The sequence below is a fragment of the Lolium perenne genome, chromosome 6, assembly GCF_019359855.2.
Source record: "Lolium perenne isolate Kyuss_39 chromosome 6, Kyuss_2.0, whole genome shotgun sequence".
Taxonomy (NCBI): domain Eukaryota; kingdom Viridiplantae; phylum Streptophyta; class Magnoliopsida; order Poales; family Poaceae; genus Lolium; species Lolium perenne.
Window position 1 is genome coordinate 24,199,656 of NC_067249.2, and position 22,177 is coordinate 24,221,832.

The following is a 22,177-nucleotide window of genomic DNA, read 5'->3' on the forward strand; positions in this document are numbered from 1 at the left end:
TATCCTGTTATTATTAGTTCTAAGCTTTCAGAGATTGAGGAAGAAAGGTTATTGGAAATATTGAAGAAGCATCGAGGCGCTATTGGTTACACTCTTGATGATTTGAAGGGGATTTCTCCTTCTATTTGCCAACATGCTATTAATATGGAAGATGATGCAAAGCCTGTTGTTGAACCTCAGCGTCGTCTAATTCCAAAGATGAAGGAAGTGGTAAGGAATGAGGTATTACGGCTCCTTGAAGCTGGTATTATATATCCTATTGCTGATAGTAGATGGGTTAGTCCTGTGCACTGCGTTCCCAAGAAAGGAGGTATGACTGTTGTGCCTAATGATAATGATGAGCTCATTCCTCAAAGAGTAGTTGTAGGGTATAGAATGTGCATTGATTTTCGAAAAGTTAATAAAGTTACTAAAAAGGATCATTACCCTTTACCATTTATTGATCAAATGCTAGAAAGATTGTCTAAAAATACTCATTTTTGCTTTCTTGATGGTTATTCTGGGTTTTCACAAATTCTTCATTAAAGCTAAAGATCAAGAGAAAACCACCTTTACTTGTCCTTATGGAACTTATGCTTATAGATGCATGCCTTTTGGTTTATGTAATGCTCCTGCTACTTTTCAAAGATGCATGTCTGCTATTTTTCATGGTTTTTGTGAAAGTATTGTAGAGGTATTCATGGATGATTTTTCCGTCTATGGAAATTCTTTTGATAGCTGCTTGCGAAATCTTGATAAAGTTTTGCAGAGATGTGAAGAAACTAACCTTGTTCTTAATTGGGAGAAATGCCACTTTATGGTTAATGAAGGAATTGTATTGGGACATAAAATTTCTGAGAGAGGTATTGAAGTTGATAGAGCTAAAGTTGAAGCAATTGAGAAGATGCCCTATCCGAGGGACGTTAAAGGTATTCGTAGTGTTCTTGGTCATGCTGGGTTCTATAGGAGATTTATTAAAGATTTCTCCAAGATTTCAAAGCCTCTTACTAATCTTCTTCAAAAAGACGTACCATTTGTTTTTGATGATGATTGTAAGGAAGCTTTTGAAACTCTTAAGAAAGCCTTAACAACTGCTCCTATAGTTGAACCTCCTGATTGGAACTTACCCTTTGAAATTATGTGTGATGCTAGTGATTTTCTTGTAGGCGCTGTTCTTGGACAGCGGGTAGATAAAAAACTGAATGTTATTCATTATGCTAGTAAAACTCTTGATGCTGCTCAAAGAAATTATGCTACAACTGAAAAAGAATTATTAGCTGTAGTCTTTGCTTGTGATAAATTTAGATCTTATATTGTTGACTCAAAAGTTACTATTCATACTGATCATGTTGCAATTAGATACCTAATGACAAAGAAAGATGCTAAGCCTAGGCTTATTAGATGGGTACTTCTTTTGCAAGAATTTGATCTACATATTGTAGACAGGAAAGGTGCTGATAATCCTGTTCTTTGATAATTTGTCTAGATTGGAAAATATTGCTTATGATCCTGTTCTGTTAATGATAGTTTTCCAAATGAACAATTGGCTGTAATAAAGGTGAACTCGCGAGACAGTCCTTGGTATGCTGATTATGCTAACTTTATTGTTTCCAAGTACTTGCCTCCAACCTTTTTAGCTCAGCAAAGGAGGAAATTCTTTTATGATTTGAGGCATTATTTCTGGGATGACCCACACTTATATAAAGAAGGAGTGGATGGTATTATGCGAAGATGTGTTCCCGAATATGAACAACAGGAGATATTGAGTAAATGTCATGGTAGTGCTTATGGAGGACATCACGCCGGAGAAAGAACCGCGCAAAAGGTTCTACAATCAGGTTTTTATTGGCCAACTCTCTTCAAAGATGCGAGAAAGTTTATTTTATCTTGTGATGAATGCCAAAGGGTTGGTAATATCTCCAGACGCAATGAAATGCCCATGAATTATACTCTTGTTATTGAACCGTTTGATTGTTGGGGATTTGACTTCATGGGACCTTTTCCGTCTTCTAGGTAACACTCATATACTTGTTGCTGTTGATTATGTTACTAAATGGGTGGAAGCTATACCTACAAAAAGTGCTGATGGTGAGACCTCTTTAAGAATGCTCTTAGATATTATTTTTCCTAGATTTGGAGTACCTAGATATATTATGACCGATGGAGGTTCTCACTTTATTCATGGAGGTTTTAGAAAAACTCTTGCTAGGTATGGTATTAATCATAGAATTGCTTCTGCTTATCATCCTCAAACTAGTGGTCAAGTAGAATTATCAAATAGAGAGATTAAATCTATCTTGCAAAAGACCGTTAATAAAACCAGAAAGAATTGGGCTAGTAAATTGAAGGATGCACTTTGGGCTTATAGAACTGCTTATAAAAATCCCATGGGAATGTCACCTTATAAAATGGTTTATGGGAAAGCTTGTCATTTACCTTTAGAACTAGAGCACAAAGCTTATTGGGCTGTTAGAGAATTAAATAAAGATCCTAAACTTGCCGGTGATAAGAGGTTGTTGCAATTGAGTTCTCTAGATGAATGGAGAAGTGAAGCTTATGAAAATGCTAAGCTCTTTAAAGAGAAAGTTAAAAAATGGCATGATAGAAGGATTATCAAAAGAGAATTTAATATTGGGGATAAAGTCCTATTGTATCGATCTCGTCTCAGATTCTTTGCAGGGAAATTACTCTCGAAATGGGAAGGACCATATGTTGTCGAGGAGGTGTATCGTTCAGGAGCAATCAAAATTAGCTCTCTCCAAGGCAATGCTACGCAAGTGGTGAATGGACAAAGACTCAAGCATTATATCTCAGGTGATTCCTATAATGTTGATGTTGATATTATTCAAGTGGAAACACCGGAAGATTTCATCAAAGGGCAAACTGACAGTCACTGAACTCGACTTTGAATAGGTAATGATCCTGGTAATGAAAAGTACGCAATTTACTTTCCGAACTATATTTTTGCTGTTTTTAGAAAATATGAGAAATTACGAGTTCGAAACGGAGTGGAAAGGACGCACGAGGGCGCGGCACCATAGGCCGGCGCGCCAAGCCCGGCCCGCGCCGCCCTATGGTTTGGCCGCCCGTCGCCTCTTTCCGACTACGGTTCGATCTAGTACTTTCCTTATGTCGTGAAAAATTTTGCTATATAATCCCCCGGACCCCTGGAGGTCCGTATATCGTGTTTTCGACGTGTTTTGTTTCGAGCTGTTTCTGCCAGGATCTGTTTTCAGTCTAGAAGCACCATGGCCTCCAACGACAAGGGCAAGGGGCTTTCGGAGGAAGAAGTGAAGGAGGTGCCATCAAGACAAGATCAGCAAGCCGGAGGGAGCAAGCAAATCTTGGTGGGATCTGTTGACACTCGACGTTCTTTTTCTCATAACTTGCAGGGACCTCTACCACCCGCTCTCAGCCTCGACTCCTTCCCCATGATGGAAGAAGTTCTACGGGTTACCGATGAGTTTTGTGATCAATATCGGGCTCTGAGAAGAGAAGTGGAGATACTCCAGGAGGAGAACTGCCGTCTCCGAAGATTGATTGAATACCACTCGATTCGCGTCACAAGGTCGTCATCGCCAACTTCGGATAACAATGAATCTCTTCGAATCTTAGTGCAGAATTATCAAGCTGAGAAGCTGAAGACGAAGGAGCTTATTAAGAAGCTCGGGAAGAATTCATCACCACCATCGCCAAAGGAGTAATTCATCATCGGTATTGGCATCCCCTTGGTTTGTTCCAAGCTTGGGGGAGTGCCGCGGTATCACATTATCACTACCTTTTACTTTTATTGTCAAGTAGTGTCATATCATGAGTAGGGAAGTTATCGTATAAGATGGGTTGCAGTTGGAAGTGTCTCTCCTTTAGTTGGTTATCTATGTATCCCTTGGTGTGAGTTATCGTTATGAAATATTAATGAGAAGTCCTATCATTTACATATTGCACATCTTATTTTAGTTCGCAATCTCTATGATTCATCTTGTTGTTAGTATTGGTATCACTTTGGGAGCATTGAATAAATCTATTTGGTTTTGGCAAACTTAGCATTGGTCAATAGCAACAACACTTTGAGGTTTAAATAGAAAAGAGAAATACATGTAGATGTTTCATTGTCTTTCTTGTTAGCTCATAGCTCATTATTCTGAAGTTAAAATTGCTTGTGCTTACAAGGAAGATGCATGATTGTTTCTATCATATGTATATTTGTTTGTTTCCCTCGACTCTTATGCTTGCTAATTAACCTTGCTAGCCAAAGACCTGTACTGAGAGGGAATACTTCTCGTGCATCCAAACCTTAACCCAAACCTATGCCATTTGTGTCCACCATACCTACCTACTACATGGTATTTTCCGCCATTCCAAGTAAATACTTCATGTGCTACCTTTAAACAATTCAAAACTTAGTATCTCTTATTTGTGTTAATGTTTCATAGCTCATGAGGAAGTATGTGGTGTTTTATCTTTCAATCTTGTTGGGCAACTTCCACCAATGGACTAGTGGCTTCATCCGCTTATCCAATAATTTTGCAAAAAGAGCTGGCAATGGGATTCCCAGTCCCAAATTAATTAAACTAAATAGACACTCCTCCATGGTATGTGATTGATGGACGGCACCCGAATGATTCGGTTAGCCATGGCTTGTGTAAGCAAAGGTTGGGGGGAGTGTCATCATCATAATAAAGCTAAAATAAAAAGGCACTCCTTCATGGTATGAGATTGTTGGCAGGCACCCGAGGATTCGGTTAGCCATGGTTTGTGAAAGAAAGGTTGGAAGGAGTGCCACACAAAATAAAATAAAATGGGAGCCGCTCTTAGGGGGTTGTTTGGCAAGGGGGTTAGAGTACCCGCTACCAGTCGTTGACAACAACAAACACCTCTCAAAATGTTACTTTTATTATCTCTATATGATTTCAAAACTGAAAAAGCTCTAGCACATGATTTAATCCCTGCTTCCCTCTGCGAAGGGCCTGTCTTTTACTTTATGTTGAGTCAGTAAACCTATTTCCCTCCATCTCAAGCAAGCATTTGAGTAGTTGTGATCAAACCATTATATTGTGATTTGCTACATCATGTCTTTTATTCTTTCTTGTTTAGTACAAGTTTTATCTGAATGAATATAGCTTTGCAAGTTATCAATGATTATGAGAAGACCATTATGCTTGAGTATGCAAGTTGTGCCTTATAAACTCTAACATTAGAGCGCTGCTCAATGAGATAAATATAATCTGTTAATTGTTCTCTGACCAAGAACGAAGTTTGCCATCACCAATCATGATTTCTCATGCACCTTTACTTGTGATTACCTTATACTTGTTTCAATGTGAGTTATAAGAGGTTGTTTACTATAATGTCCTGTGTGAATGAATATGATGCTTCTTGTCCGTATTTTATTTATCGACTCTTCACTCCATAAACATGTGGTCATGTCTATCGAGCTCAGTTTCGCTTGGGGACAAGCGAAGTCTAAGCTTGGGGGAGTTGATACGTCCAATTTGCATCACTATTTTATATCATAATTTCTTGTTATTCATTGATATATTTCATATTGGGACACAATACTTATGTTATTTCATCTATTTTGCATGTTTCATCATTATTGGGAGATCAAGCACCGGAGCCGGGATTCGCTGGAAAAAGCACCGTCAGAACGCAATATTTCGGAAGATCAACTCTGGAAGGAAATTATACCAAAAATCCTATTTTTCAAGATGACGAAGGAAGCCAGAAGGAGGAGCCAGGAGCAGCCAGGGTGGGCCCACACCCTAGGGCGGCGCGGCCCAGGCCCTGGCCGCGCCGGCCTGTGGTCTGGGGGGCCCACGACCCCTTTCGCCTCCTTTTCTTCGCCAAACCCTTCGTCCCGAAGACCTAAGCCAGAAGGGGTACCTCGCGAAGAGTTACAGCCGCCTCTGCGGGGCGGAGAACACCAGAGAGAACAGAGCTCTCCGGCGGGCAGGAATCCGCCGGGGAAATTCCCTCCGGGAGGGGGAAATCGACGCCATCGTCACCGTCATCGAGCTGGACATCATCGCCATCACCATCATCATCATCTCCACCATCATCACCGCCGTCATCACCGCTGGACACCGTCACCGCCGTAGCAATTTGGGTTTGATCTTGATTGTTTGATAGGGGAAACTCTCCCGGTATCGATTTCTACTTGTTGTTGATGCTATTGAGTGAAACCATTGAACCAAGTTTATGTTCAGATTGTTATTCATCATCATATCACCTCTGATCATGTTCCATATGATGTCTCGTGAGTAGTTCGTTTAGTTCTTGAGGACATGGGTGAAGTCTAAATGTTAGTAGTGAACTATGGTTGAGTAATATTCAATGGTGTGATATTTAAGTTGTGGTGTTATTCTTCTAGTGGTGTCATGTGAACGTCGACTACATGACACTCCACCATTTATGGGCCTAGGGGAATGCATCTTGTATTCGTTTGCTAATTGCGGGGTTGCCGGAGTGACAGAAACCTAAACCCCCGTTGGTATATCGATGCAGGAGGGATCGCAGGATCTCAGAGTTTAAGGCTGTGGTTAGATTTATTCTTAATTACTTTCTTGTAGTTGCGGATGCTTGCAAGGGGTATAATCACAAGTATGTATTAGTCCTAGGAAGGGCGGTACATTAGCATAGGTTCACCCACACAACACTTATCACAACAATGAAGATTATTTAGCCGTATGTAGCGAAAACACTAGACTAAAATCCCGTGTGTCCTCGAGAACGCTTGGTCATTATAAGTAAACAAACCGGCTTGTCCTTTGTGCTAAAAAGGATTGGGCCACTCGCTGCAATTATTACTCTCGCACTTTACATACTCGTACTTTATTCAACTGTTACATCAAAACCCCCTGAATACTTGTCTGTGAGCATTTACAGTGAATCCTTCATCGAAACTGCTTGTCAACACCTTCTGCTCCTCGTTGGGATCGACATTCTTACTTATCGAAGATACTACGATACACCCCCTATACTTGTGGGTCATCAGCTGTTCGCCGCTGGGCTGACAAGTGCCATGGTTTCGCAGTGGCGGCCATGGTGGTGACGCGCTTCCCACGTGGGGGGCCGTCGTGGCTGGGTTTGGAGCCCCTCTGTCTTGCCATCAGTTACGGAGGACACTGCTTCCGTCTGTGCTGGTGTGCCCCATGGTGATGCAGATGGCGGCCATGGGTGCGGTCTCCTCTCCGTTGCGAGGCGAGCCGTGGCGGTGGTGGTGGTGGCGTCTTCTTGCCGGTTGTTGGGCTCCGGTGTCGGGTTCTTGGTGGGGTTCTTCGGCACGCGGTGGGTGCTCCATGCGAGAGCAATATATGGGTGTCTCTGCCTTTGATGCCCTTCGACTCCAGCCGGTGGCACACAGGCGTCGTGGTGTCGTCTCGGCCGCGCGCGAAATTTCGGCCACACCCTCGACACAGGTGGTGTTGGTGCGTAGTGTGGTCTCGGATGCGCGGTGCCCTTCGATTACGTTGATGGTGCAATGTCGGTGCTGGGTCTCGGCGGACCAAGGCCGTTCGACTACTCCGGCGAGTCCTCGAGCTAGGTTGTCCCTCCTTCTTGTCCTTGGGGCTCTTCCTCGTGATTGATGTGCCTGGGTCGCGATGAGAATTCTCATCGGCCAACCGTCCCCAGATTGAGGGGTGGCCACTTTGTTTTTTCTCTCCTTAGTCTTGTGTTCGTGGTGTGCGTTTTTTCCTTTCTTCTTCTCCCTCGTAACCCCCGTGTACTCTGGTTCATTTGAACCCATCTTGTAGAGGCTGAAAAGCTTCAAGGCAACTTGACTGAATATATGTTCAGGCTGGCTCACGTCCGCCGTAGTTACAGTCAAAAAAAAAATGATAGAGAAGAATATATGCAACAAGAAAAAAATTAAATATTCACGGAAAAGTGGAAAAACGTATGAGAATTAGTGTAATCCTCTCACGAAACAAATCGAACAACCTTATGAAAGCCGAACATTTTATTTGGTTGACCCACATTGTTTTCTATGCATAGGACATGGAATTATAGCTTCTTATTAGGTTACATTTTAAACAAGTTGTATTTGGAATATTATTTTGCTATATTGCATATATAAATTATTATGTTTATATGTGCGACAAAAAAAGGACCCGTGGCAAAGTAAGAACATTTAACTATGAAAAATCAAAACTAAGAACCATCGAGGCCATTGAGTGCATCTTGATGTTGATGATTATTGCCTTTCTACAAAGAGGGGTTCAGAGAGGAACCATGTTGGCTAACTTTTTCGTCGTTAGAGTTACGAATTACTAGCATGTTCTAACAGGATTTAGTAGTGCTCTCAAGCATGGTACAAAAACACGTTAAGACATATTGTGTTGCTATCACAGTCAAAATACAAGGATATCATCACTCCACTCCAAAGTATCAACTACATTATGACATATCCTTTTTTTAAGAGCCGCCAAAGGCGATCGGGTTGGGTGATGCTTCCTAATAGATGTTGATGTTTGTGGGTCTCGAATTGCAGAACAAAAAAAATCTGTCTTGCTAAGGCCCAGACAATTAGGTCTTGATATGACGGTACAAGAAATTATTGCAGGGTTACAATCAGCGGCACCGTGTATCAGTGGTAAACTAAACGTGCAATCTATTGGTGTTCAGGGCTTCGTAGCAAGATCCACATGCCCTCCATTTCCTCAGCTTTTGCACGAAACTTTAGGAGTTGTCAACGATATTATCCTCTTTTCGCACCATTTTCTTGGTTTCCATGGTCATCCTTTTTTGGAGCGGTTAGGGAATCGCTGCCTAAAAAAATTAGCATCCGCACCACCGGTCTGCCGATAGAGTTTTTTACCCTAACCAGAAGATTTGTTAAGCCCCTTTTGTTGTTTGACACAGAAGGCTACGATCCATGTTTATTTGGACTAATTAGAAAATAAGTATTCATTCAGTTTTACCTGTGTTTGCAACACCGATGTTTTGTGAGACAATAGTACATCCAAAAGAGAGGTTGTTGAGTTGACAATATGACGGCCTAGAACACAAGCTTGGGGCTTACCGTGAAGAGAAACAAGAAGACCTAGAACTTGCGCAGATGCACAACAATGCTATCTTTTATTGCGTTCAGTGTTATCATGTTGTAGTACAATATGATATCCATGTTGTATTTTGAATTTTCATACCGAGCTGTCAATTATATATGTGCATTGAGAAATGAAATTTGAGAACCCGTAGCAACGCACGGGCATTTTTACTAGTTCAAGATAATCTTCTTTACTATTAAACAGCTATCGCGGTATCCGTGCGTGAAAAAACCTCCGTACGTATAAAAAACCGTACGCCCTCAAGCGATCCCCGGTCCCACGACCGAAAACTGAGAAAAACCAGGATAACCATCTCCGATCCCACGACCGAAAACTGAGGAAAACTAGAAAAACCGGCTAACAGAGAAGGAATCGTTCCTGTGTCCCTCCAGTCCCAAACTGGAAGGAGAACAAATTCATACCGAACTCTCTTCTGAGTTTTTAAGTATGGGAGAGATCACAATTGTATCGAATTGATCGAAAGGTTACAGACGAAATCGCGAGCTAGCGATTCGACGAGAGAGGAGGAGGTGGAAAGGCTCATCGTCGCCCCGCCCATATGAAGGCCTATGCGGGCACCATGCATGGCATCGCCACCATCCTGCCTTGATTTCCTCGGAGGTCGGTCAACAGGCGGCTGCAAACGCGCACCTGAACCATTGTATCTCCTTCGATAGGAACCTTCACCACAATCTATCCTTCGACATGGACCCTGTAGCGCGCATCGTACCGGCGGATGCAAGGCGCACTTGGCCGGCTGCCTCCGTTCCTGAGGTTTTCTGTAATCTGTACACATGCCACTACAATAAGCGCATCCACCGGCGTGAAGTGGGAGTTGGCTTTTGAATATGACTATCGGGTAATGAGAACTTGTTGAACACCAGATATGATGATGGATCAGAGTTGATGGAAATTTCAAATCCCAAAAAAATCAAAAAGCTCAATCAAGGATTACTTTCTTTTGTAGAACGGAAAATGTCATCTAAACTAAATATCTAGAGGGTGTGCGCTTTGGCTGCTCAGGTTCAGCTAGCTACCTAACTGATCAAACGTATGGTTATCCTCAGCTACCTCTGTTTCTGTGCTTGAAAGTTGCATGGTTCAGTTTAGAGGAGACAAGAGCTTCAGTTCAGAGGAGATGAGTTTCAGTTCTTTCGGGTGTTATGTTTTGTTTGGTTCTAACAAGGATGCCCTTCACACCAAGAAATTTGTAGTAAAAAAATCCGACAAAACATGTCGAGCATACAACTTAATGTTACTTTTTATATGAGCTTTATACGCTTTTTGATAGGGTTCTTTTGTGGTACCCTCAAATAAATAACAGCCATTAATTTTCGTCCATCCAATGGTTTAAATAGTTCCATACCACAGCCCAAAATTTGAGAGGTATGTTACATACCTCTAGAAATTTTCACACCTCAGTAAAAAAAAGTAGACGGGCCCAGCCCCATGAGCTGCCTACGACAGCGGGTACGGGTGGGGATTCCTTCGTTCTTCTGCGACCTTGCTGCGAGAGGTTCCGCCGGCGCCGCCGCTCTGTCCATTCCCCATTCCCCAACTCCGGCGCCACCGCCCCAGATGGATAGGAACACGACGGTGGGAAACGAATCCTCGGCCGCCTTCCTCACCATCGCCGCGGAGGATCTCGCCTCCCCGTCCCCATCCCCGACTCCGCCGTCTGCGCCGCGGTCGGCGTCCTGGTCGTCCTCGCCATGGACGTGGCCGACTGCTGCTGCACCCTTTCCTTGACCGGGGAGATCCGGGAGCAACTCGACAACGAGGAAGGCGCGGGCCACGGCCGGCGCCCTTCTCCTCCTCGTGCTACGGAGAGCGACCCGTGGCGACCGAGCCGACGGATGGGGGCGAGCGTTCCGAGCGAAGGCGAGGCCAGAGCTTGATGGGTGCTCCTAATGTCCTCTCGGCGACGGCCACCGCGGCTGGCCATGTTCAACGCCCTAGCACGCCGGCGAGGTGCTTCCGGCCACCAGTACGCGCTGGCGGCGACGCGAGCCACGGAGATGGCATCCGGCGCAGCGCCTGGGCTACCTCATGTGTCTCCCGCCACGGCGACCACGATGCAGGTACTACTCGTCCTCCTGGATAGGTTTCCGGCGCGTCGCCTTCTCCTCGTCTCTGTCTTCTGTGGTGATTATTTTTCCATCTTGATTCATATTTATTTAAGTTAGCTACTGTTTCCATTTCTCATTTGGTCTTAGTGACCAGTTCTAATTTTTGATGTGCACACACCGTATTTCAGGGATATCAAAGCATATATGCTTTATTCAGGTAGTCAGGTGATTAAAAAGCTTCCTTCAGGTATAGCTTTACAATGGCTTTGTCTATGTATTAGCTGGTGTGTTAACTTTGTCGGCATTCAACTTATGGCCTTGTCAAATTCTATCATATATCATCTTATGTCAGTGAACAAATTTGTAGGTTTGGAAAGGTTTTCTGATGGTAATTGGCTGCTCTACGTATTAGGAGATGACAATAAGGTGTAGGCATATGTTGCGTCCTTTCTTGAGTTATTTACTATTCGTCTCAGCTCATAACTACTTGTGATTAGCAATATAGAATAAATCTTATAATTTGTTTTCTACTATCTGCCAAAGAAACGCGCTTACCACTTTACCAGTTCATTTTTCTTTTATCATATAGCCAGTTATATCATGTAGATCGTTGACACCATGCAAACTTTCTGATTTCAAACACAAAGACAACAATACTGGCAAGTGGTTGCAGTGGTCAACATATCGATGTCCTTCTTGTATTCGATTTGGCAGCAGAGTTTTCTATAACAGCACTGTGACATTGGATTTGGCAGAATGTGAGGTAGTGTCATGCTAGAAGTGCATGTAAAATTAAATTAACCATGCGTAGCAACTTGTGTTGCTGATGATTCTACCAAACTGAACTTCCAAGTGATTTTTTTATGAGAGGAAAGCAACATTTTTGTCGTACTTGCATGGAAGTTAGGGGTGCGTGGAAGTTAGCTATCCACGTTCCGGAACTATGACTTGGCTTCGAGATCTTATGGGTTTCAACTCTAGCCTACCCCAACTTGTTTGGGACTGAAAGGCTTGGTTGTTGTTGTTGTTGTTGTTGTAGGAAAGCAACATGTTGGATTTAGGTAAGGACCGAGCATCCATGTATATAGCTGTGATCACCTGGATAATCTGCTCATTTTTGTCGTACTTGCCGCTTCCTATAGTGCATTCTAATGTAGAACCAATAACTAGTGCCACAGAATGTCAGAATCTATAAACAGTTGCACCATTTCATCTTTTCGTCCTTACCGTTTACTCATTTCATCTTTTGTTCTATAGGTCATCACTACTCCCGTTTCATGTCCTGTTTGCTACTAATATTCAATGGACCTTATCATGTTGGCTCAAAGAGAAACCTGCTGTACAGTAAAGCATAGCCGTTTGTTGGGTCATCAATTTTGCACAACAAAGGTTGTTCTTTTATTAGGTCGTTTTTTTACTACTACGCAACAACGCGCGGGCATGCTGCTAGATAAGTATTCATGTGTCGTAGTTGGAGAGCGAGTATATTCAGCCCACTATACCGCTTAGGGCATAATATTTTTCATTTAGATGCAACTGACCAGTTGTTTGTACTTTTCTGTTTCTCACCTATAGTGAGTGTTATAAAGAGCAGCGTTGCACATAGGAAAGGGGAACCAGGTTATTTGTATGTGGTACTCTGTACTAATTTTCCTTGATTTAAGCCAATGTGTCGCTAGACGATATCTTGCTGAAAATGGAATTTGATAAACTTGGGGTAGCTATCCCAATTTTAAGCTTGGTATTGCTGAGGTAGGTCCATTGCTATATGGGTGAAGTTAGTTCTGACTTCTGAGCATGGCATCCTTGGAAAAATTCAGGTATTTTACAACTGATAAACCATCAAGTTCCTGGAGGAGTGGTGCTGGCTACATATCAAAGGACGTGCTTTAGAAGGGTTTGCCATGCCTACAGGAGGATTCCCTTACTCTTTATGATTTAAGTTTCTGAAATTTCTGTTTCAGAGTTTTATTAAACACGCCGTGTGTAACCTTAGTGTTTAAATTCATGATTTTTTAATTGCTGACTCTAGCATCGTTAATTTATTATCAGTGAAGGATACATTGATAGCAGTAATTATGTCACTGTTTGTTCAGAATTTCTCCAAGTAACTGACATCACCTCTTCTATTCTGAGGGTATAATTATATGACTCTTATTCTCTTTTTTTTTTTGCTTTTTGCGTAAATTAAAAAGTGTGCTTTGTTTGGCTTTCTTGGGCAGAAGTGCTTGAATTACCATATGCTGCATGGTAGATGTGGTAGAAGAAGCGTACACCCCTGTGTATTGCGGCTGATAGATGCGTAGGAGCCACCAGCAATTGACCTCGGAAATTGATTGCAATAGTGTGCTCAGGCTGGACAAATATCCGACTTTGTTGACTAGAGTCTGAAGTAGGGCAGCATGGTATTTTTTAAGCTTTGCCCTCAATTCTGTGTCTGAGAAAGTTGTGCATACGTCTCTCTTCTTAGCAATGCGTGTTAAAGTCTTTTTTCCATAATTCTCGCTTCTAAGTGCATTACAACCTTGTTTGTACTATATAAGGCACACCGAAGCAGTTCATATGTATGTAGTAGTCTGTCTGGTTATATGGTTTTAATTTTGTACACTTATGGAAGGATGGTGCCCTCATTTGTACACAATTTGCACATAACTTTATATGACAGTGTTGTATAATGCATAATCGAGACAGTCTTGATTGCATAAAAAAGTGGACGTTTCTCATCACATAATAAATAGAGGATGATGTTGCTTAATGGTGTTTTTATATCACTTCAATTTAGGGTTCAACTGTAAGTCTGTAATAGCTGATAACTATTTTATGTTTCCCGAATTTTAAATATATTGATCAATATTACGAGACGTGCGTTGCACGTGCACCTTTACTAGTACATATAAACAAGCTTGGGAATTGCTATGCTTCTCTCCAATGTTTACTCCGTTTTACAATGTTTCGGACTAGTTGTTTTTTATCGAGTTTGGTACTACTAGTATTTACTTGAATTTGTCAATTCCGTTTGATTGAAAATTTTACAGGTAAGTTAGTTATCTTGTTTGATTCAGAATATTCTTTATCTTACTTTTGGAATAGTTCAAATTATCATTAAGTTAGTATGTAAAGGGCAAAACGATTCAGATAATTCACGGTAGAGAGCCCCACATATGGATTATGGAGCAAATAGAGGGAGTAAACAAACGTGTATTAGATAATTAAGTGCAGCGGTGCTTCAGGGTTTGCACATGGCAAGCCCAGCCTTAATCTAGCATCGGATCAAACAAGTAAACAGTACAAATAAAAACGATGTGATACTGCCTTCGCAATTTCTGATCGCCTTAATTATGCAGGCTGGCCCTTGCTGATTTTTCTGAACATCAAGGAGTGTGACATGCATGCTACTATATGGCTACCTAGGTGCCGAAAGAAAGAAAAAGTGTACAGAGAGTGAACTTTCAGAACCCGGCGGTATGTGAACCTGCACTAACTCGGTCTCTGATTGGTCCTGAAATGTCAGTAGGGCCCACTACTGGAGGTGATAGTTTGTGTATCGTTGTTTAAAGTAGAGCAGAATACATCCGTATGGGTCCACTTTGTAGAGGGGATGATTAAAAAAAGGGGTGCCTCTACCAGATTCTGCAGCCCAGTTTCGAGCTCGTCGATGGTCCACCGCCGCGCGCGTGCATGCAGGGAAGCGGGCCGCACCGTCCCGATGGTTCACCGCCGCGCGGCTCCACGGTGGAGCTCGTCGTCGGCGCCTATGTCCTTGCCGGCTGCCTCAAGGTGGTCGTCGTCCGCCCCATGGACTTGCCCCGCCGCTCTTCTCATCCCCATGGGAGGCGGACAGTAGCGCGGGCAGTGCATCCTTCGAAGGACTCCTTCCTCGTGCTCGCCGGGTCAGCGCGCGCCAGTAGCACCAGCTTCTCCACCACGGACGCGTTCCGGCCATGCCTGCGGCAGTACGTGTGCACGAATGCCAGGTTGAGGACCGCGGCGGCGGCGTTCTCCTTGGCGCGCCCCGTCGCGCCGCCGGGGCCCATGGAGGGTGTCAAGGTGGGATCCCAGTGGGATGTCATTTTGTACTACAAGTGGGACAAAAGTGGGATCCCACTTGACACCCGCCGTCAGCGTGCACGAAGGCGTGGGGAAGCTGCAACGGTGCCAGGTCGAAGTGCACACACCATCGCAACACCATGGCTGGGGTCCGAGTTGCTCGCTGCGGTTGGTGACTACGCGCTGACCAGGATCGTCGTCTCGATCGAAGCCTCCATGCCTGCGCGGGCAGGGCAGCGGGCCGCGCCGTCCCATGGTCCACCGCCGCGCGGCTACATGGCCGAGCTCGTCGTCATCGCCTGTGTCCCGGCCCCGTCTCGGACAGAGGTGATGCCTAGCGCCCACCTGGGGCCTCGTTGGCTGCCTCGAGGTGGGCGTCGTCCCCCCATGGCCCCGTCCCGGCGGTGGAGGAAGGTCAGGGCCCGCCATCATCTTCTCTAGGCGCGCGGTGCAGCCATCGAGCAGGAATCGAGGAGATCGGGACTCGGGAGAGCCACGGTGGCCGGCGTCCATCCCCGCCTCGATTGGAAGGAGGCGGCCGGTTTTTCCACTCGAGTACACATCGCAAGCCACACAAAAAAAAAGTACCCAGAAGAGGCTGAACGACCCGTCATTCTTGCCGGGTGCTCCACCCACTCGAGCTCCGCAGCGGACTGCTCGGAAAAAAAAAGCGCGTACACTGCCACGGAGAGGAGCGCGAGCACGGCGGCCATGGAAGCGAGGCTCCTCATTTCCTCAATGCCATGAATTGATGATGGTTGGACGAGAAGACGGCAGCAGTGGGGTGCATAGACAAATTGGAGAGGAGAGTGGAGAACCGCCGTCCAGTCCGAAAAATCTCCCGCCGCTGCTCGCCGTCTCCACGCCGAATTTTAGAGGTCAACCCTTCACTTGGAAGAGAATGGAGAGAGTGCCTACCGCCGGTAGAGAGGCAGAGAGGATGCAGCCTATTCTTGATGATCTTTTTTTTGAACTCTATTCCTGATGGTTGATGAGACGATGGTCGTGGTGGGCCAACGGTTTTTTATTTACGTGTCTGTTGTGGTCCCTTTTATGCACATGTCCCTGTATTAATACCGTCTCTAACGTGCAATACACAGATGGTCCTTTGAGAAGGTTGTTAATCATGAAGTCAGCTTGTCCGTTGATAGACCGGAGCAAATGCCAGTCGGTTCAACCACGCATTTTCCAAAGTGTACACATGTTCCAAAGACCAGCCATCAAAGTATTCACTCTGCTCCATTCTTCTCACCCTACGATGCCCTATCTCTGAAGCCACAGGAAAACGATAAGATGCTTACAACGGCCGTGAGAGGATCAATTTAAAGTAACACCTTCATGTTCATAGTCAAAGGCAGGTTTGACCTCTTCAGAAACAAAGAAAGAAATCGTAAGTTAAACTCAAAATTCTAAGTCCCTAGCTTAATGGACCAAGTGGTGTCACAAAATGAAGTCAAGGATCCCGTAGCAACGAGCATTCAGCTAGTAATTTTATTCCAGTTTGTCTTTTACTTTTCACATATGTTATTTCATGTAACTTGTTTTTCGATTAATGAAATATGTGGTTGGCTCTCAAAGAAAAAGTCCTACATCTACAATTAAACACATTGGTGTGCATTCCATTAGCAAAACCGCTCGCCGCCCGGGTCATGCACATACATACTTTCAGTAGTATGTTTGCATGATCGATGTATAATCTTAGCCTTAGCGAGCTGATCAGGCTTTGTAGCCACCAGCAGCGGCGGTGGCACCACCGGCGGCGGCGGTTGCGGCGCCGGTGGCAACGGTTGCGGCGGCAGCGGGCTTGGCGACCTTCTGTGCCTGGGACATGGCGGTGATGGCCTTGGTCAGCGCGGCCTCAAAGACGGCGTACTTGACCTCGGGCGCGGCGGCGACGGTGGCGGCGTAGGCCTGCTTGACCGCGGCCTCGAGGGAGGGGATGAACTTGTAGGTCTCATAGGCGCCGCCCGTGCACTCCTTGAGGGCCTTGTTGAAGGCACCCTCGAAGACGGTGAACTTGTCGTTGGTGGGGGCGGCGTTGGCGGCGGTGGCTGCGATCTTGAAGGCAGCATCGATCTTGTCAACGATCTGCAGCTCACCGGTGGGGATCTTAGCAGCAGGGACCTCCTCGGTGGCGGGCTTGACGGCGTGGACCTCGAGGGCGCCGGCGATGACGCGGAGCGCTTCGGTGAGGGCAGTGACGAAGGCGTCGTACTTGGCCTCGGGGGTGGCGCCCTCGGCGGCCTTGTAGGCGAGGGCGTAGGCGGTGTTGAGCTTGGGGATGAGGGCGGGCGCCTTGGCAGCGGAGGTGGCGAGATAGCCCTTGAAGGACGCGGCGAAGGCGGCATCGAAGGTCTTGAACTTGTCCGCCGGAGGGGCGTTGGCAGCGGCGGCCACGGCCGCCTTGAAGCCAGCGTTGACGTCCTCGAGCACCTTCTGCTCGTCGGTCGTCGCCTTCCCTCCAGCCGCAGCTGGGGTGGCCGCAGGAGTAGCCGGGGTGGCCGCGGCTGCGGGGGTGTAGCCGGCGTCAGCGGCGTAGGAGGCGGCCGGGCCCGCCACGAGGGCCACGGCGAAGAATAGAGCCACCGTGTACTTCTGGACAGCCATTGCTGTGCTCTTGCGTTTGTTTGTAGAGGGAGGGATAGGGAATGGATTGTTTGTGTTGTGTTGTGAGGAAGGAGGTGGTTCTATATATACACATACGTACGGGGAATGCATGGGTTGATGGTGAGAGGCCAGGAGAGCTTTGCGAGCTCAAATTAGCTAGCTCCATTGCATGCCATGCGCCCATGCCCATGGCCTTTCTGCTACCACTAATCTCCTTGTATGTTCTGTCGTTTGTTCGACCGACTCTTTCTTGACTATCTCCATTTTTTTGCTTTTCTATAAGCTGTTATATATTCACACGGCGCACACGTCTGTCTGGTAGGAGTAGTTTTGTTCGGTTACAAAGTTCATTGTGTAAGTGTTGTGTATACTGCAAGAGCCAGTGCGCCATGGACAATAGTTAAAGTCTGCTGCTCGCACCATGCATCTAGGATCCTGGGAAGAGGATCAAGCTAGTTGGCCCTCGCCAATAACTTGATGCACTGTCCGTCTCCGTTCAACCATTCAAGTGTCAAATCGAAAGCAAAAGTTCATCCTACGTACTAACTCAATAATGTATAGTTTTGTGTGCTTATTACCGGTTCTTACTACTACCTCCGTCTCAGTTTAACAGACGCGCACGTAGTTTAAGAAATTGCTTTGACCATTATTTTGATCAATAAAATATAAAATATATGTTACAAAAATTATATCATTGGAAAGCTTTTTTTTTCATACGAATCTAATGATATAGATTCTGTAGACATAAAATTTATATTTTGTTGACCAAATCTATGGTCAAACTTTGTCTTAAGCTGCGTGTGTGCCTGTTAATCTGAGACCGAGGGAGTAGTATAAATAGTTTACTAACATGGCTTACATTTATGAAACCGATGGAGTAGCTGAGACACACTCATTAATTCATTAGGCTGGTCATAATACACTACAGGAAAACGTATCTTTGCCGGGTATATTTTCCTTTACCGGGTGTATTTTCTCGGGTACACGGCAAAGCCCCTCTTCGCCGGGTGCCAAAAAGAGTGTTAGCACCCGGCGAAGAAATATGACACGGCACAACAGGTAAAATACACTCGGCAAAGAGACACACCCGGCGAAGACAATCTTTGCCGAGTACCTCGGAGCTACACACGGCGAAGAAAGCTGCCACGTGGCATACAACGTGCATGGTTCGTGGGCTAGTAACGGCGCGTTTCTTCGCCGGGTGTTTTTTTGGCGGTACACGGCAAAGACAAATTTTCATGCGCCTATACCCACCTATGCTTTTCTTTGCCGGGTGTCTCCCTTTGGATACCCGGCAAAGAGCATCTTCGCCGGGTGTTTTTTTGGTGGTATACGGCAAAGACAAATTTTCACGCGCGTATACCTACCTATGCTTTTCTTCGCCGGGTGTCTCCCTTTGGATACCGGGCAAAGAGCATCTTTGCCGGCTGTTTTTTGGCGGTACACGGCAAAGACAAATTTGACCGCATCTGCTATGATAGCGGGGTCCATTAGTTCCGGACCGGATTTCACTATGAGCGGGGGGATCGACTTGTTGGCCTTGGCGCCTCGCCTGGTGTCGTTTCCTATTCGACGGTACCTCGGACGAGGGATCCTCACGAGGGGAGAAGAAGTAGGGGCCATAGGGCAGAGAGTCCTCGGGACGGTGGTACGCGATTTACCCAGCTTCGAAACACCTGCTCGACGACAGGGCCTACTGTTGCTTGTCTGGAATTATATGGGCGCTTTCACGTTGTTACAATGAGTTGTGGTTGTGCCTCTAGGGCTCCCGGGATCCGGCTTATAAAGGCGCACGGATCTAGGGTCTACACTGAGAGTCCTAGCCGAAATACAAGTTGCCTAACTACGGTACAATGTCTTGTCGTGTACGTCAAGGATCCGCCTTCTACCTATGTCGCACTGGACCCGGATACCTTATGGGCCTCCACGGATCCGGTCTCCTTCGTAGGTCGGTTGGGATCCGGCTCCCTGCTCCTGGGCTGGACTTTATCCTTCATGATCTACAGCAACTGGGCCGCCCGATGGGACACATGCCACACCACCATCTATGGGCCACCCGGGCTTGCCGGATCTAGGCCATGCTGTTGATATACCCATAAAGTATACCCACAACAGTAGCCCCCGAAGTTCTCCGAGATTCATCATTTCTCCGAGAGAGAGCAGCAGTAAAGATGGATGAGCACCGGCAAACAAACCGCCAGGAAGCGTAAGACATATGGTGTCCCATAACTTGCCGGTACAAATCGATCCCAGCCCATCAACTACTGGCTCACATGTCGCGATGGGGGAATGAAATAAGCCCGCGCACATTAGCCAGTTTGCGCGGGGAGTGAAATGTTGGCGAAAAGGACCGCGCTCAGCCCATCTCTCCATAGTAGGTGGAAAAATCCCTAAATCCCCAATCTCACTCGCCATCCCTCTTGTGTATGCACGCCGCCGCCACCTCTCCATGTCGCTGCTCTGCCTTCACTCCCTCGAGATCGCACGCCACCACCTCACCTCACCCCTCCACTTCTATGCCTTCACTCCCTCGAGCTCGCGTACCGCAACCACCTTTCTACCGCTCGTCGCTCTCGCCACCGCGCCACTGTAGACCCATCGCACCTCATCCTTCCAATGGCCACCGCCCTCTGCCGCCCATGTTGATCCCATCCGTGCCCGACACCTCCCGTCCACGTCTGGCATTGGGCTCCTGCCGCTGGAAAAGAACTCGCCGCCACCGGGAAGGAGCTCGCCGCCAGCTTCTCGTCTCGTCCCCGACCTCCTCTCTCCGTGCCTGAGAAGTCTGTTGGGGCTGCCCGCTTCCACCGTCCAAGAGAAGCCTAACAAGAACCTACTGCATCCGCTACCTCCACACAGTCGGTTCCTGAACTTGGTAGTCGACCAGCACATGGAACCAACACCGTATTCTTGATAAAACAACAATTGTGGACCTAAAAATGATGGTACCATATGATTTCGTGCGATTCCCTCCGATGTTCCCGAAGCGATCATGCCCGCCATTTTGAACATATTTTGGAAAAAAATACATAAAATTTTACCAAAGAGGTATCAAATGTTGTTTCAAAAAATCAGTTACAGATTTAAAAAACTTACATGGAAAGGATTCAAAATTTACAAAAACTGTAACTATAAACAATGTAAAACAGAAAAAGAAATAAACATGTCTTTGCCGAGTGTAGCACACTAGCGCTCGGCAAACTTCATTCGCTCTGGTTGGCAATGACCCGGATCGGTGACATGGCATACCCGCAGCGCGGGCCCTCCCTTTTTTTCCTTTCTTCTCTACGTTTTTCTTTTCTTCCTTATCCGGTCGGCCACCACACCTTTCCCCGCACAACTCCTGACCGCGAGACAGCGCCGCCTCGCCTCACCCAGATTTCGGCCGCCTCGACCTGCCCGCGCCGCCGCGTCATGAGAGGACGCACCGCCGCATCGCGAGGATGGGCGGCACAAGTTCGGCCTGCGCCGGTGTCGCCACGGTCTCCGTCGCCTCGAGCCGGCCGCCGTTGCTGCGTCGTGAGCAGAGGCCAGCCCGCCTCGCCCCGGTGTGGCCACGGTCTCCGTCGCCTCCGTCGGCTCGAGCCGGCCGCTGTTGCTGCGTCGTGAGCAGAGGTCATCGCCGCATCGCGAGGAGGGATAACACGAGCTCGGCCTGCGCCCCGTCGCCCCTTTCTCCGCCATCTCGAGCCGCCGCCGCTGCTGCGTCGTGAGGAGGGCCACCGTCTCGTCGCAAGGAGGGGGGCCACGAGCTCGACCTGCGCCCCGTCGCCCCAGTCTCCGCCGTCTCGAGCTGCCGCCGCTGCTGCGTCGTGAGGAGGGCCACCATCTCGTCGCAAGGAGGGGCGCCACGAGCTCGACCTGCGCCACCGCGTGGTGAGCAGGGCCGCCACGATGTCGTCCGTCATGAGGAGGGCTGCCACGAGCCCCTGCTGCCGCCGCGTCGTGAGGAGGGCTCCGGGGCGAGCAGCTGTTGGAAGCCACCTCCGCCATGATCCCCTGGCCCTCGCCGGCGAGCTCCTTTTTTTTTAATCCTTAACCAAATCTTTGCCGTGTACCCCACCAGAAACACCCGGCGAAGAATTAGCGACGACGATGGCTTTTTATGTTTGCAGTGTACCCAGAAAAAAGACACGGCGAAGGTGTTTACGTTTGACACCCGGTAAAGGCTCTTTGCCGTGAATCCGCAAAAAAACACCCGGCGACGGCCTACGTTTTTGCTGTGCCGTCTTCGCCGAGTGTTAGAGCATCCCCACTTGGGTTGGCCCTCCTCATGCCCAAATCCGGTGAAATTTTCGTCCGGATTGGAGGAAGATTTGGCGTGGGGAGCGCCGAAGTTCCAGCCGTCCCCCCGGCAGGAAACCCCCAACCTCGACCATTTGACATATTTCAAACAAATTTAACATAAAATTTAACAAGTTCGGCGAC

At 46.7% G+C, this 22,177-nt stretch overlaps 1 protein-coding gene and 1 long non-coding RNA gene across 5 annotated transcripts; one reads left to right on the forward strand and one right to left on the reverse strand.

Annotated features, from left to right (window-relative positions):
- The first annotated feature begins 10,450 nt into the window (after positions 1–10,450).
- Positions 10,451–14,706, forward strand: LOC127308599 (uncharacterized). Of its 4 annotated transcripts, XR_007856692.2 has the most exons (5): positions 10,451–11,107; positions 11,284–11,342; positions 11,463–11,521; positions 12,916–13,232; positions 13,318–14,706. It is a non-coding gene; the product is annotated as an uncharacterized lncRNA (long non-coding RNA). The 4 variants fall into 4 exon arrangements; XR_007856691.2 differs by having other exon boundaries at positions 11,463–13,232; positions 13,318–13,951; XR_007856693.2 differs by having other exon boundaries at positions 11,284–13,232; positions 13,321–13,954.
- A 1,913-nt stretch (positions 14,707–16,619) lies between these two features.
- LOC127308598 (major pollen allergen Lol p 5a-like) lies at positions 16,620–17,795 on the reverse strand. The gene has a single exon (XM_051339461.1). It carries the CDS (start codon positions 17,747–17,749, stop codon positions 16,859–16,861), a length of 891 nt encoding a protein of 296 aa, XP_051195421.1. The 5' UTR covers positions 17,750–17,795; the 3' UTR covers positions 16,620–16,858.
- Positions 17,796–22,177: the final 4,382 nt, after the last annotated feature.

What these genes read in the sequence shown, in the direction of transcription:
- LOC127308598 (XM_051339461.1), bottom strand. Translation starts at nt 17,749, where the DNA reads ATGGCTGTCCAGAAGTACACGGTGGCTCTATTCTTCGCCGTGGCCCTC.